The following is a 14,866-nucleotide window of genomic DNA, read 5'->3' as shown; positions in this document are numbered from 1 at the left end:
GCAACCACCACCTGAAGAAATGAAAAGGCGGACCCACGGGAAGCACGCCAAGCGGTTCTAGGCCTGGGGACCAGGGGTGCCAGGGCAAGCACAGAAAGCCTGGGGCTTCAGGGGGCGCTCACCTGGGAGCGAAGAAGTACCAGAACTCATAGTAGGCACCAGGGCCTCTGGGCCAGGCATCGGGACAAGCGGCACTGGATCCGGTGGCTGAAATGTGGCACCGCAGAGGTGTGACAAAGGTGACGGAGCCTGTAGGTCTGAGCCTGGGGATGCTTCTGGTCAAGCCTGCTTTATCTTTGGAAATACATAGGTATAAGCTAAACAAAAATAAGAAGCTAAATATAATATGTCTAAAACCAAATGAGCAAGCAGTCGAGATTGTTTTATTATTATTTTATTATTTGCTAGAAAGACTTTTCAATATGCAAGTGTGTTTCTTCCGAGAACTGCCCCAATGTGATCTCAAGAGTCCATGTTAACTCCTTTTCTGGAAACTTCCTTTTCTTAGTTGTTGTATTCTTGAAGAGCCTGGGCCATGAAGAGTTTGCCTAAGTTTTGAGCAGTGAACTCCTTGATGTTCTGGCAGTAAGTGTTAATCTGGCCTGTGCATTTGGGAAAGTGAGAAAGAGAGTCATAATGTTCCACAAACTGTAAAATGACCCAGAATACTAGTCAAACAAGAAAATCAGCATAATACAGCATCATCAGAATTTTATTTTGTTATGTTTTGAATCAAAAACAAAAACGAAGCAGACACAGATATAGAGAACAAACTAGTGGTTACCAGTGGGGAGAGGGAAGGGGGGAGGGGTAATATGGGAGTAGGGAATACTAAGAGGCACGAACTATTAGGTATAAAATAAGCTACAAGGCTACATTGTACAACACAGGGAATATAGCCAGTATTTTATAATAGCTATAAATGGAGTATAACCTTAAAAAACTGTGATTCACTAAATTGTAACCCTGTAACATATAATATTGTATGGCAACTATACTTCAATAAAAATTTTTTTTAAAAGAGTTAAGAAGTCTATTCGTTCATAAGGAATAATAAAGAATATAAGTTTTGTTGTTGTTTTTTTTTTTTTTTTTTAAATAAGCTATCTTCCACTCTTGGTTACATGGATAATGAAGAAAAACGACAACTTTTAAAAAGATTACCAGCAGTTAAGCACATATTAGCTGTCAATCAAAACGTACTGACTGTGCAGACCAGACCAACACTGTAACTAAGACAAGTGAGAAAACAGCACTGGCTCTTCTTAGTCAGGTAGAAAGGAGACACCAAATCACAGAACTGTAAACTAACCAGACCCACCTGACCCGGACATTAACTACAGTAGTTTTCAGTCTGTGCTCCAGAAATATCAATAGCCTCCTCCTGCACCCCCAGAGCCCAGACAGAGCATGAGCAAGGAGCCCATGTGAGGAAAGGGCTCCACCACTGCATTAGTCTTAAAACAAATGATCTAATCTGATGCAACAGTTACACATTTCTTGAGAGTATAAGAAATACAATTCTGCTTGAAGTGGCCCTGAAGTAAGTAATGTGTCTCAGTTTCCCGAATCTCATTTATACAGGTACCAGAAAGCTTTAAGGAATTTGGAATTTCCCCCACACTAAAAATATATCAACAGAATTGAGAAACTGCAGAAGACCAGCTTTTCTCTGAGTTGGATTTTCATTCTAACAAACCTCTCAGACAACTGGCTGACTGAATCAAACAGCATTCAACAACATTCATACAGAAATAAGGTGATTATAGCTAAATAAGGGCATGAATGTTATATATTCAAAATCAAGTCCTAGCATAGGACACAACGGCTCTACTACCTTAAGGCAGTGTTAAATGTTTATCCCCAGAGAAAGTCCATGGAGAGTTACATTCATGTTGCTACAATACAAGTCAAAGTAAGGGAAATACCTCTTTGAATCAAAAACTTCAGTTCAATTCAAACACCCACTTACACACTGGGCTCAAGGCTAGGCTAGAACATCAACAGTAAGGGGTTTGAACTCAATGGCCTTTTGCATTATGAGATGATAAACACTTTTTCTTGGTTTCCATGAAAGATGACTCACACAAAACCTTCCCATTTTAGAAAGTTTATATAATCCCATCTCAAAAGTGTTTGTTTAGATAAACACAGAGTGAAGCACTGAAAGGACCTTAGAAATAACAAAGACTGACAAATTCTTAAATTTCAGAAATTACACGTGCTAGATTCAAGTTCATCATTTAACCATTTAAAATACACTAACTTTTAGATGTCTTACCCTGTGAATCTCTCACTGTCTTCTGCTTCCTAAAGAATAAAGAAAACCAGCCATGCTCTGCACTGGCTAACAATACCTGCAATGAGCAGAGAATCCATCCTGGCAGGGGGCTGATGTGGTTTGAAGAGTTTGGACAGATCCTCCTCGGGGAGCGGGGGTTCTCCCCGACTCTGGCGCTGCATATTCTCCTGCTGGCGACGCTGCTGATACTAAAATTCAGAGAGGAAATGATTGGGTTATTTTTCTCTACCTGGGGAGAAAAAAGACCTCCCTCACTTATGTGATCAGCAAAATTCCACTGTTTTGAACTCCAATCTCGGTTTTATAAATGTAACCCTTCATAACTCTTGCTTCTAAGAGGCTAAATATGGTAACAGTCAAAGAAAACTTCCTTGTTGTAAACTCTAGTGTCACTCTGAGCTCTAAGATTATATAACTAATGATTCAGAAAAACAAAACTGGTTATGTGAGAAACGTGGGGCTTACAGGCAAAGAAGCTCAAGATTCATGAGCGAAAGGGAGTAACTTGACCAATTATGACAACTGGGTAAACAGCACTACAAGTATGATTCATCTTAACTTGAAGAACTAAGTAATGAAATACCGTATTGGGGAATTTTTTCAGCTTTATCCTTACTGACCAAAGCAACAATAATACTGATGATGTTACTATTATAACGTCACCATTCCTGTTATTATTATAACAGTAAATACTATCAATTCCTAACAACAGATAATCATCTGTGCTTTAGCTCTACACCGAAGAATGAATATTAGCTCAGATAATGCTTCAAAAACTTTCAAACTCTGGATTCTTACGACTCAATGCAGAGAAAGTGGGGTTATATATAAAGGTATATATCAACTATAAACTTATAGTTCAAACTACAATCAAGACGCTAACAGCTGTGGATTGCTTACGATAGCAGAGGAAATAATATCCTACACACAGCCTTAAAAGGTCAGGTAATGGGAAACCAGGGTAGGCTAGTAAAAATTTTAAGCCCTTAGATAAGGGAAGTAACTTGCTTTGCAAAAATTTCTACTCATTATGGGGTATGAGAGTAGAAGTGAGACAAATCTAAAAAGGGTTATGAATGGTGCTAAGTAGAAATAAATGTCAAATGCAAAAATTTATGACATACTAGAATTCTAAAAAATATCTCCTAAGATTGGTTTCCAGAGTCAACTGTTTCATTGGTGACAGATTTTCAATTTGATCCTCCAGTTGGGTCTTTTACCTACAGGAAGAACCAGCAGGGGAATGGAATCAAGCTGGTTTTATTCTCCCCAGTTTATAAGAGATTTTCACCATCACCATCTTCACCACCATCTTTTCATTTAAAAATAAGATACTTTATAGATTTATATGTGTTTTAAAAATTCTATGTGTGCAGAAACGCAGTATTTTAAATTTCACTAAATATATGAACATTGGTATCAAATTAATTTTTTAAATATGATATTCTCAGAACCACTTCGTTGTGCTTAAAATCCTACAGTTACCAACATCTAGTTTAAAGTACATTTTAATGAACAGAGTAATCAAACACTCACATGTATGTACATTCTGGAATCAACTTATCTATGAATCAAATGCTAAGAACATTTCAGAGCAATATAGTCCAAAACAGTATTCCAGGAACTGTGAAAATCATGTGGCCTTCAGGCAACACTAATAAAGATTAAGATTAAATGGCCAGAGCAGTGCGGATGTGCATATGAGAATATCCAGGTAATTCCAGGTAAATCTGTATTATACTATCTATTTCACAGCAGTTGGTCTATTATTTCCTATCAAAATTGCTTGCTCGTAATCACAACTGCTCAGTTTTTTAAATGAACTGAAGACTGATAACTGTACTACAATAAGCCACTAGCAAACCAATTATAGTTAGTAAAGAAATGAGCTGTGACCCTCTAGAATCTCTCTGCCTCTGATTTTCTCAATAAATGTATCTCTTTTTTGCATAACCTTGGCATTACAATCTGAGCTTAATCTACCAGCTCTCTTCAAGATAGGTATTTTTAAGTACAACTTGTAAATAATATATTAGGGACATACTATATAAAGAATAATCTTTTAAAACATGATAGACTTACTAGCTAAGGGTCAATGCTTTATCAAAGATAATTTAGATCATTTTGAAGATGACTCTTTTTTTTTTTTAATTTATTTATTTATTTATTTATTTTTGGCTGTGTTGGGTTTTCGTTTCTGTGCGTGTGCTTTCTCTAGTTGCGGCGAGCAGGGGCTACTCTTCATCGCGGTGCGCGGGCTTCTCATTGTTGTGGCTTCTCTTGTTGCGGAGGACAGGCTCTAGACGCGCAGGCTCAGTAGTTGTGCCTCACGGGTTTAGTTGCTCGGAGGCATGTGGGATCTTCCCAGACCAGGGCTCGAACCCGTGTCCCCCTGCACTGGCAGGCAGATTCTTAACCACTGCTCCACCAGGGAAGCCCTGAAGATGACTCTTGAAGCACCATACTTCGAAAGGAATTCTATGTTTGTTGAATTTTCCCATAATACCAACCTGATGTTTCTGCTGCTGCTGTTTACTCGTGTTCCTCATGTATGTGTTATATTTAACTATATCTTGGCTCATTTCATCCACTCTGTCCATCAGCAACTGGAGGGTCTTCCCCAAATGACTGCTGAAATATAAAGTAAGTATACTGACATGTCATACTTGAAAGTTATAGCTCTGCCACTGCTCTAAGTAGTTTTGAGATATTAAACTGATCTGCCATTTGCTAAAAAAAATGAAAGCACACACATACAGGAAAGCAAAGGCAGAGGAGAGAATGGTAGTCAGCTTGTTATTAAACTTTCCATATCGAACCCACAACTATTAACTACAAGGGTATCTGAAATAGCTCAATTTCTTAGTGTCAGAGCATACACATGTCAGAGTAGAAAGAGTTAAACATATCTAGCAGGGTATCTAAAATGGGTACTTTCTGAACAATCAAGTTTAACCTAGGCTCAGTACTCCTGAATCCGTTTCCTGAGCCCCACCTCCGCTCTCCCCAGTTGTGCTCCAGAGCATTCAAATCAGTAGCCACAGAAAGGAAGAACCGGCAAACAGACTGAGACTTCTGGCACATGATTTCTCTACCCAGCAGGTTCTGAAAGAGTAACAATAGTATTTATTCTGCAAGGCCAAAGGAAGGAAAGAGGGCTCCTTCCCCTCTGCCCTTCCCAGAATCTGAAGTACAGTCATTCATCTTTCTTTTCCTCTCCATAAATTTCTACTGCAGCTTACTTACCAAAATCTTCTTACAAAGTGATGCTAATGGTTAGTACGACACCCACCATATTCACTGATTTCTGCCCACAACTATCTCCTACCATGTTAAGGCCCACTACACATATACGTACTCTAAAAATAACGAGCTGACAAATAGTACTCATTCATTCATTCCACACAGGTATCTACTAAACACCTATTATGTTCCAGCCTCAGTGTTAGCAAATAAGGAGACACTAGTGAATGAGACATTCCTGGTCTCGGTCTTCACTGAGCTTACAATTGATGGGGAGAGGGGAGGAGGGAAGAGGGGAGATAAGACACTTAGATAGTGTGGTCAGAATATCTCTTTTAAAAGGTGACAGGCTGAAAGCACAAGATTAGAAGGAATCAGCCATGCAGAAAGTATTCTAGGTGAAAGAAAGCCCAAGTGCTGAAGGCCTGAGGTGGGTAAGAACTAGACAGGTAAAAAGAGGAGGCCTGGCATGGGAGGAGCACAGAGACAGGCTAGGGAGGCCAGACAAGCACGTACGAGGAGCCATTAGCTGCCTCACACAACACCCCAACCACACGGTCACTTAGTGTGAATGAGAACCCGCAACTCTGACATGAACCCTGGTGACATGTTTTGCCTTAAATTTTAAAACGATTTAGACTGGCTGTTATGCAGAGAATACACCGGAGGGTAGCAACTAGGAGACGGTTAAGAGTCCACTGTGGAGTGCTGGCAAGAATGTGGAGAAATTAGAATACTCGTACACTGTGGGGAGAATGTAAAATGGTGCGGCCACTGTGGAGAAGTTTGGTGGTTCCTCAAAAAGTTAAACATAGGGTTACCATATAACCCAGCAATTCTACTCCTAGGTATATACTCAAGAGAACTGAAAACTTATGCTTACACAAAAAAACTTGTACATGTATGTTAATAGCTGCGTTATTCAAAACAGACAGAAATTGGGGGGAAAACCTGAAAAGGATGAATGGATAAACAACAAACTGTGATTTGTCCATACAATGAAATACTACTGAGTTATAAAAAGAACAAAGTACTGATATATGAATGAAACTTAAAGACATTATACTAAGTGAAAGAAGCCAGACACAAAAGGCCACTTACAACATGGTTCCATTTATAGGAAACGTCCAGAAAAGACAAATCCACAGAGACAGAAAAGTAACTACTGGCTGCAAGGGGATGAGGGGAGGAGAAGTGACTACTTAGAGGCATGGGGTTTCTGCTTGGGGTGATGAAAATGTTTCAAAATTAGTGGTAATGATTGCACAATATTGCAAATGTGTTAAAAACCACTGAACTGTATTCTTTAAAAATGGTTAAAATGGTAGATTTTATTTTACTTGAATTTTATTTTAAAACTGCACGTGCGCGTACAAACACACACACACACACACACACAATCTACTGTGGCATTGCATAGAGAAGTAGTGGCGGCTTGGAACAGCCCAGTGGCAGTGAACATGGAGAAAAGTGGGCAGAACTGAGAGAGGAATCAAGGGCGACTCCCAGTTTCCTGGCTTGAGCAGCTGAACGGTTGGTTACGGCACTTACAGAGAAAGAAAAGGCTGAGGAAGAAACAGACTGGGAATATTGGGAATGACTAAAAGTAAATCCAGTTAAAACATGGATTCCATCTGTAACCTGAAGCTTTGGCTCTTTATCTTAAATAACAGAAAGAGCATAGATCTGGTGTGTGTGTGTGTGTGTGTGTGTGTGTGTGTAGATAAATTTATCTTTTAATCCCAGGTCTGGCACTATCTATCTTACCTCGATCCAGCAGCTTGGTCTAATGACTTAACTGAAGAATCAAGTGCTTTTTTCAAATTAAATTTTATTTCATATTTATCTTATTCCATTGTAATTTTGTGAATCATTTTTCACTTTTAAATATTTCTTCTTTGGACATCAGATTAAGTATTCACTTTTCTGTTCTTTTCCAATTTCTTAATAGTCTGATTTTAATTCATCCATAATTTGAGCTGATGGTGCAAGATCGGGAATTAAAATGATTTTTTTTTTCCCCAATAGCTAATCAAATGTCCAGATCCACTGATTATTTAGTTACAATGCTTTCCAAGTAACTTCAGGGCTGAAATTTAACAATACTGTGTCCTCTCACATGCATTCTTTCAACACACATTACTGAGTACATACTTGCTTTTCCAGTCACTCTGTTATAGGATACTATATAAGACATTGTTGCACTCAAAGCATTCTAGTGAGAAGCAAGGAACACAAAAAGAAATGCAACACAGTGGTAGTAGATTCTATAACAGAACAGAAGCATAAAAGATAGTTTGGTAGGATCAGATGAGACTTTCCAGATTATGTGACAGTTGAATTTTGAGTTTCTGAAGGAGCTGAAGGTGGGAGTTGGAGACAAGGAAGATGCAGAGGGACACTGCAGATAACTGTGTGTAGGTAGCATGGTCAGAGACACTGGCATGAAAAGCATGATACATCTGAAGAACTGCAAGTAACTCAGTCCATCAGAAGCACGGGAGAAGGGCAAGACTGGGAAAAAAGAGAGCAATGAAACTGAAGAGGCAAACAGTCACAGTGCAAAGACTCTTGGAAGCTGGGCTATAAGTTTGGATGGTACTCCAAGGGCAATGGGGACTTAGCCAAAAATTTTAAGCAAAGGAGTAATATGATCATACAATTTGCATTTAGCAAGATCACTGCAATGAAAGAGGAAAAGGTTAGAAGCAGGAAGTTAGGAGACTGTGAAAGTAATCAGGAAAAGAAATAATGAGGCCCTGACCTAAGGTAGCAAAAGACAAGGAATAAGATGAAATCACCCCAGGAATCACACACAGGAAGACAGACCCCAAGGAACACTGATATTTAGGGATGAGCAGAAGAAGGTTGACTGGGGAGAATGAGAAGTAACCCAGAAGTAACCCAGTGGTAGTATCCTAAACTACAAAGAAAGTATTTCAGGAAGAAGGTATTATCAACATATTAAATTTTCAACACTCTATAACATCCAGCAGTATCGTGATAAAGTCATCTTTTGCAACTTCAGCGAGAACTCTAACAACACAGAATAGATGGAATACTAAGTGTTTAGGATAAGTGGAAAGTGAGTAAATACAGACAGCGACATATAGAAAATCCTATGAAGAAGTCTGACTGTAAAAAAAAAAAAAAAGGGAGAAAATGAAGTAAAAGGTTAAAGGAGATGGATAATAACGGCACGAGGTCAAAAGGTGTTTTTTTTGTAACTTTGTTGTTTAAGATGACGGTGACTTTACACAAGTTTAAATGTCCTTACTTACTCTTAGGAGATGCATGTTCAAGTATTTAGGGGTTAAGTGCCACGTCTGCAATTTACTTTCAAATGGTTCAGGAAAGAAAGTACCCATTTACGTCTGGAGAGAGAACGAGAACAGGTGCAAATGTAGCAACACATACACCTGGTGAATACAGGTAAACGTTTATGGGTGTTCACTGTACTACTTACTATCCTTTCAATTTTTCTCAACTGTCGAGCATTAAAAAAAAAAAAAAATTAATGGGAAAATCCAGTCAATAAATGTAACAGAAAAGAACCAGTACAGAGAGGAACTGGAGATACCCAAGGAGAGAGGGTGCAGAAAAAGAGAGACCTGGATGAGGCCTCAGGGGAGACACTGATCCCTCGTTTTCACCAGTGAAAGAACTGAGGCCCAAAGAACTATATTAAATACAAGAAATACTGTAATTAACTACATGATTACTTGTTAAATAAGTCATTTATGTTCTTAAGTGCAAAAGAAATTCACAGAAGGGAAAGATCACCACCAATCCTTGACTGGGTGATCGAGGAGAGAGCAGTGACACTGCAGAAAGCCATTAAGAAGAGGTAACTGCCATTGCAGAGAAAGATCTATTATTTTTTCCAGACCTTACATCTTGGAGACTGACTACACTGACTTTAAGCAATGAGAAAGGTGCTACTAGAAGAGAACTTCCCTCTCTACTAAAAAGCGTCTTTAATGGAAAGTACTAACATTACGTGTTGTAGGTATATGTAATTATAGTGAAAGAGCACAAGCGCAGGTGTGTGGACTTTAAACATTTCGTAACATTTCTGTTGCTACAGTGCTCTTCAGAAATCTAACCAATACGAAATACGTGAAAATCTGCACAGTACAGGTCTTGAAGGGCAAAAGGAATTAACAATAATACAGAACTATTTCACAGATAACACTCATAGGAAATCAGGTCCACTACCAAGAGCAATTTTATGGGGATCTTTTCAGTACCAGTTCAATGAGAATAGTGAAACAGGGAGTTATTGTTGGCAGTTTCAATAATATAGTCTTTTCTTTTATTGCCAAGGAAACAAAGAACTGAAAACAGATAACTTAAACAGATGTGAACCGAGAGGTGCAGTGATAAGTCTGCTCTGGCTACAGTATCAATTTGTCCTTATCTTCCTTCATGTATGATGCCCACCCTTAGTTTACTTTCTTAAAGAGGAAATAAGAACAGAATTGTTTTTGCATGTGTGAAAAGCCAAAGGCTTGTGTAACAGATTTTTAAAAATTAATAAAGGCTGTTATGAAATAACCATTACCAGAACTTCCATCTAATAAAATTAAAATTAAGAATTAGAATTTTTTAAATGAAAGGGAATACAATATGTTTTATTCATAGCATAAAGCAAATTTATCAGGTAAATCAAAGAACTGGAACACGCATATGGGTTCTGATAAGCAAGACCAAGCAAAATGTTTAAGGAGCTACTTCAGAATGATTTCTGATGCGGTTTCTTAGAAAAAAATTTTATGGCAAATGATGATTAGCATCATCATGCTACTAATGTTAGAAATTAAAATTTGAGAGGTACAAAGGTTACACTTCAGTCTTTTAAATTAGTACTATCAATTTGTGCCAATGTAACAGTCCATTAGTATAAGCACGGCTTCAAGGTTGCTTCTTTTTTTTTTTTTCCTCCCAACAGGAACACCAATTTACCCTTTTAAATAACTTCACATGGAAAGCAAACGTCTTCTCTTCCTATTTCACATAAAATACAGAAGATAAAAACTGTAATAAAATATTTGTCCAGATCTTAGTTGCTATGGCGAACTGGGAACATTTTCTTGGCTATTCTAAATGCTGCTTTGGACAAACAGACATTACAGACCAGCTCATTGGTAATGGGAAAGCAGAGAAGGGCTGTATTTGTTTTGTATCCTCAATAAAGGAAGCTTGGGGAAAGGTGAAGACATAAATAATATGTAAGCAAAAGCTTTCACATAGTAAATTTAAAATTATTATATAACTATATACTTAATACATCAAATTGCATGCTGAAAAAGGTTCTTAGCTCAATGCTTTAAATACAGGTGTGCCGAGTGTGTTTGTGAAAGCAATGAAGAAAAATATGACCTTCTAAAAGAGACAAATTAAAGGACTATTGTGAACATACGTTTGCAGTCAAACAGTACACTCTCTCTTTAGTGCCAAATGACCCTTGCAACCTGGCTGTATTACTGAGCACTCCATTTACCATCCAGTTTCCATCTCCTTCCCCTGTTAAGACTTTCTAGTGGCCGCTGTGATGAATTCATGCAATGAAGGTGGCACTTCAACCACAGTCCCACCCATCCCAGTGCATGGAGAAGAACACTGGGTACACTGGTCCTTCTGGGTTTATCCCTACTTGTCTTATATTGAAGAAGTACAAAGCCTGCGTATTCTTTTGTACTAGCTTCTATCTGGGATAACTAGAAACCTGATAAATAACTGAGCTTCTGTTCCAAACTGGTTGCTTTATGAAAACACACCTTGTTTTTCTAAGCCATTCAGCAAATGCATACTGATAGATTACCTACTTGCTATTAGCCTTCTCCTGCCACAAAACAATCACTAACATCAAGCTTAAAGGGAATTTAAGAGGAGCTATACACATGACTCTCTTCATATTTCTGTTAAAAGCAATAAATGAGGGGAAATGAAACATTAATTCCATAAAGGAAATAATCTGTTTTAGAACACCTCAGTCAGCATTTTATCAATATAATAAATAATGTCTTAGCAACTAGACAGCTAAAGCAGTCACGATGAAGCAAATGATGTCACCACTGTCTAAGATAGCAAAAGCCAGTGTCAGGTTCAGAAAATTCTAATTTTGGTTGAAAATTCAAATGGAAAGTTTACTGCTAAAAGAGTCTACATCTGAACCAGGGCAAATGCCACAGTAAAACAGAGAAGCATTTTTGGTTTTCTCCCAAGCGTTATTAAACATCCAGACATAATACCATAGCCTCTAAGGACACTGTACAATAAATAAAGCTGAGCCAAATCAAAACACCCCTCCCCTGTGGGCATGTACCATCTCAAAGCAAAAATGACACAGAAAAGGCAGCAGAGGGTTCCTACAATAACAGGAGCTATTAGTATTCAAACACCATCTCACTTTATCAATAACCATGGTGTTCTTCCTGGGATTTTAGCAGAGCTGGACAAGTTCTACATGTTGTTACTATGTCTTAAGAACCTCAAAATGTGCTTTAAGTAATTTTCTTCTTGTTTCACAGGTTAAAGTCTAAGTAAAAGACTCTTTTGCAGAAAGTGATTAAAAAAGGGACTTTTCATTAGACAGGGCCGCTTACCTGCTGGCAAGACTGAGCAATTCATGTTTATCTGCTACAGCTGACTTCTTCTCAAGCTCCCACATTAGGACGTTGATCAGATGTGAATTTTTAATTACAATCGGCACTTCTTCAAACATGTGCTCAAAGGTGATACTTCCCTTTTTCAATCTGTGAAGCATGTTAAAAATACGTTAGTCTGGTGGTCAGAAGTAAGTGTTAAAGTGATTATTTCATACATTTTCCCTAATTACAGGCCCTCTTCAGGATTTTTGTTTGTCTCATTAGCACTCTTTTAAAAAGGGAGAGAAACTAGAGTTTTACCGAGTCAAGCATAAGTCGAGTGATTTGAACAACTCTGAAAATGATCCGAGTTGGAGCTCTAAGACTAGAAAATAAGACTCTTAGCAAAAGAAACTATTGTTTCTTCACAATCAGGTATCTTCAAAATTTCAGATACGAAAATGTAAATGCCATAGGAAATCATGCTATATAATCTACATCTAAAACATTTAAAATAGCTAGAAAAGAGAAATACTCTAGTTTTTGGAAAGTTCACTTTAAAAGCCAACTGAACTCGAGAGATTAACAAGTAGCAGGACACTCACACGTTACTCCACACGCAGTGGCTGAGAACACAGCAAGAACGCAACTCCTCATAGTTTAGTTATAACTACCATGCCCAGGAATTGTTCATGACTTAGCTTTTCTTTTTAAATTCTTTGCATCTTAACTTCTTTAGGAGCCAAATGGTAAACTAGTAAGGAACTGTCTGTCCTACATGAAGTCAAAAGCACTAACTTTAATAAGAAATAAAAATTCCTATAATTAACAGAAAATGAAAGAATTCTGAATTTTTAAAATTTTAATGTAAATATTCCAATGCCATTATGTAGGATCACAAAACAGCTTTTTCAATTAATTCTTTGCATACCTGTCACCCATAAAATATCCAAAAAATCCACATTCCTTACTGAACCCTAAAAAATATTTGTATCTTTCCACACACCGCCCCCCCCAATGAAACAGGAGGTCAGAAAATAAGACAAACAGCTCACAACTGTTCTGACACAGAACTTACAATCTGACAGCCACTGAACACTCACTCATCCCATCTCCCTTTATTTAATCATATATTTCTTCAAATCCAGTAGCTAATTAATCCCCACTCTAACTGAATTCACCCATGCTGAGAACAACAGATGAGACATTCCATAAAGAACAGTTTAAACATGGAAAGGGAGAAATCAAGTGGCACTCAGCCATGCAGAAACTTCTACCGTCCACATGGCAAAAGCATTACCACACCACCACCGAGGATTCAATACATGTGGCAAACTAATATCTTAAAAGAAAAACACCCGATCCTTAACACATGCCTTATAGGCCCCCAAACACTTACGCTTCGGGAGAAAAATCCTTCTCTTTACAAACTTCCATCAGTTTAGGAGTCAGTCTGTATGCCTTTAGTGAGAGAGACCCTTGGGCAGTTTTTATGGGATCTCAAATAAGGAAAAGAAAAAGAAATTACTAAGAATTCTGTCCCTACCAGTGCCCAAATGACACTGGTTCTGGGCACATTCTGTTAATTATCATAGTCTTTGCAAAACGAAGATCAAAATAAATAATCAGAACACAGTTTGAAGCAGATTCAAACCAGCATAGCAAACAGTAAGTGAAAATTCAGGAACCTATCATCCTACTTATAATAGGCAGAATAACTTCCTCCCGAAAGTATAAACAGAAGATAAAAAAACACAGTTATTTTCAAATCTATTCCTCAGCTAGAACCGGCAATCTTGACAAGAATTAAATATAGCATATGTTCTATACATCTTACATACATCTTGTATAATTAGAAGGAAAATACTAATGAATATTAAACATGAAAATTCACTGGACGCAGTGTGTAGTTCTTAGTCCACTAATTTAAATGAACAGCCCTTCCAAAATTTATCCATCCTAACAATCACTGTTCAAATTTTTTAGTTAAAGCAGATTCTAAAAACAAAACCACTAAAGTCAAAGTGCAATCACAAGTGTCTCTTTAGTTTTAGAGAAACTAATTTTGTCAAAGCTAACTGCTTAAACACTCCGTGAGTAAGGGAGCTTAGCACTTGCTGCATGATAACGGCTCCGGCATGCCAATATTCGCCTAAAACCTGTGTTAACATTCATGTTGCCTGAAACTTAACACAGTGAAACTTTTAGCAATAGGTGATAAAATGAAAACCAAAATAGATTGAAACAAGTGGAAAATTCATCAAGGTCTGATGATGCAATGTTTCCAGCCAGTATAAGTACACTTTAACAACTTGTTCTTTACTGTAATCCAATTGTTAACATACTGAAACAATTTGGGGGCAGCTCATAAGATTGATCGTATTCATTAGTATTTTTTCTGACAGATACTCAGGACGTTACATTTACTTCTCAGCTGGAAACTATATGCAAGTCTGCCAGATATGGCAAACTGTGAGTGTTTGGGGAGGGGGAAGGCTATAAAGCTGTTAAATTGCCTACAGTTCTGATACAGCACAGAACATCTGGTCTGGAGAGCTTGAGGAAACACCATTAAATAGGCCGAAAAGAAAAAAATCTTTGTGCTAAGAAACAGTCCAGGTTTTGTACGCTGCTGTCAGAGGTATAAAAAAAAACTTGGCACACTGTGTTACGATTGGTCAGTCACGTACAGAGCCAGACACTCTAGCAATCGGGGTTTGTTAGACATCTG

General features: G+C 37.9%; 1 protein-coding gene across 1 annotated transcript in view; it reads right to left on the bottom strand.

Annotated features, from left to right (window-relative positions):
• Nucleotides 1–378: 378 nt before the first annotated feature.
• EIF3H (eukaryotic translation initiation factor 3 subunit H) overlaps nt 379–14,866 on the bottom strand; it is an 86,925-nt gene continuing 72,437 nt past the window's right edge. Inside the window, exons 4-8 of the mRNA XM_036830418.1 lie at nt 13,535–13,634; nt 12,154–12,303; nt 4,813–4,933; nt 2,358–2,490; nt 379–602 (exon numbers count right to left, since the gene is read on the bottom strand). Of these exons, the coding sequence (XP_036686313.1) occupies nt 505–602; nt 2,358–2,490; nt 4,813–4,933; nt 12,154–12,303; nt 13,535–13,634 (602 nt within the window). The 3' untranslated portion in view covers nt 379–504. The remainder of the gene's footprint in view (nt 603–2,357; nt 2,491–4,812; nt 4,934–12,153; nt 12,304–13,534; nt 13,635–14,866) is intronic.

The sequence above is a fragment of the Balaenoptera musculus genome, chromosome 17 (genome assembly GCF_009873245.2).
Source record: "Balaenoptera musculus isolate JJ_BM4_2016_0621 chromosome 17, mBalMus1.pri.v3, whole genome shotgun sequence".
NCBI lineage: Eukaryota > Metazoa > Chordata > Mammalia > Artiodactyla > Balaenopteridae > Balaenoptera > Balaenoptera musculus.
The sequence above is the reverse complement of the archived record's forward strand: the minus strand, read 5'-3'. Positions and strand labels throughout refer to the sequence as shown.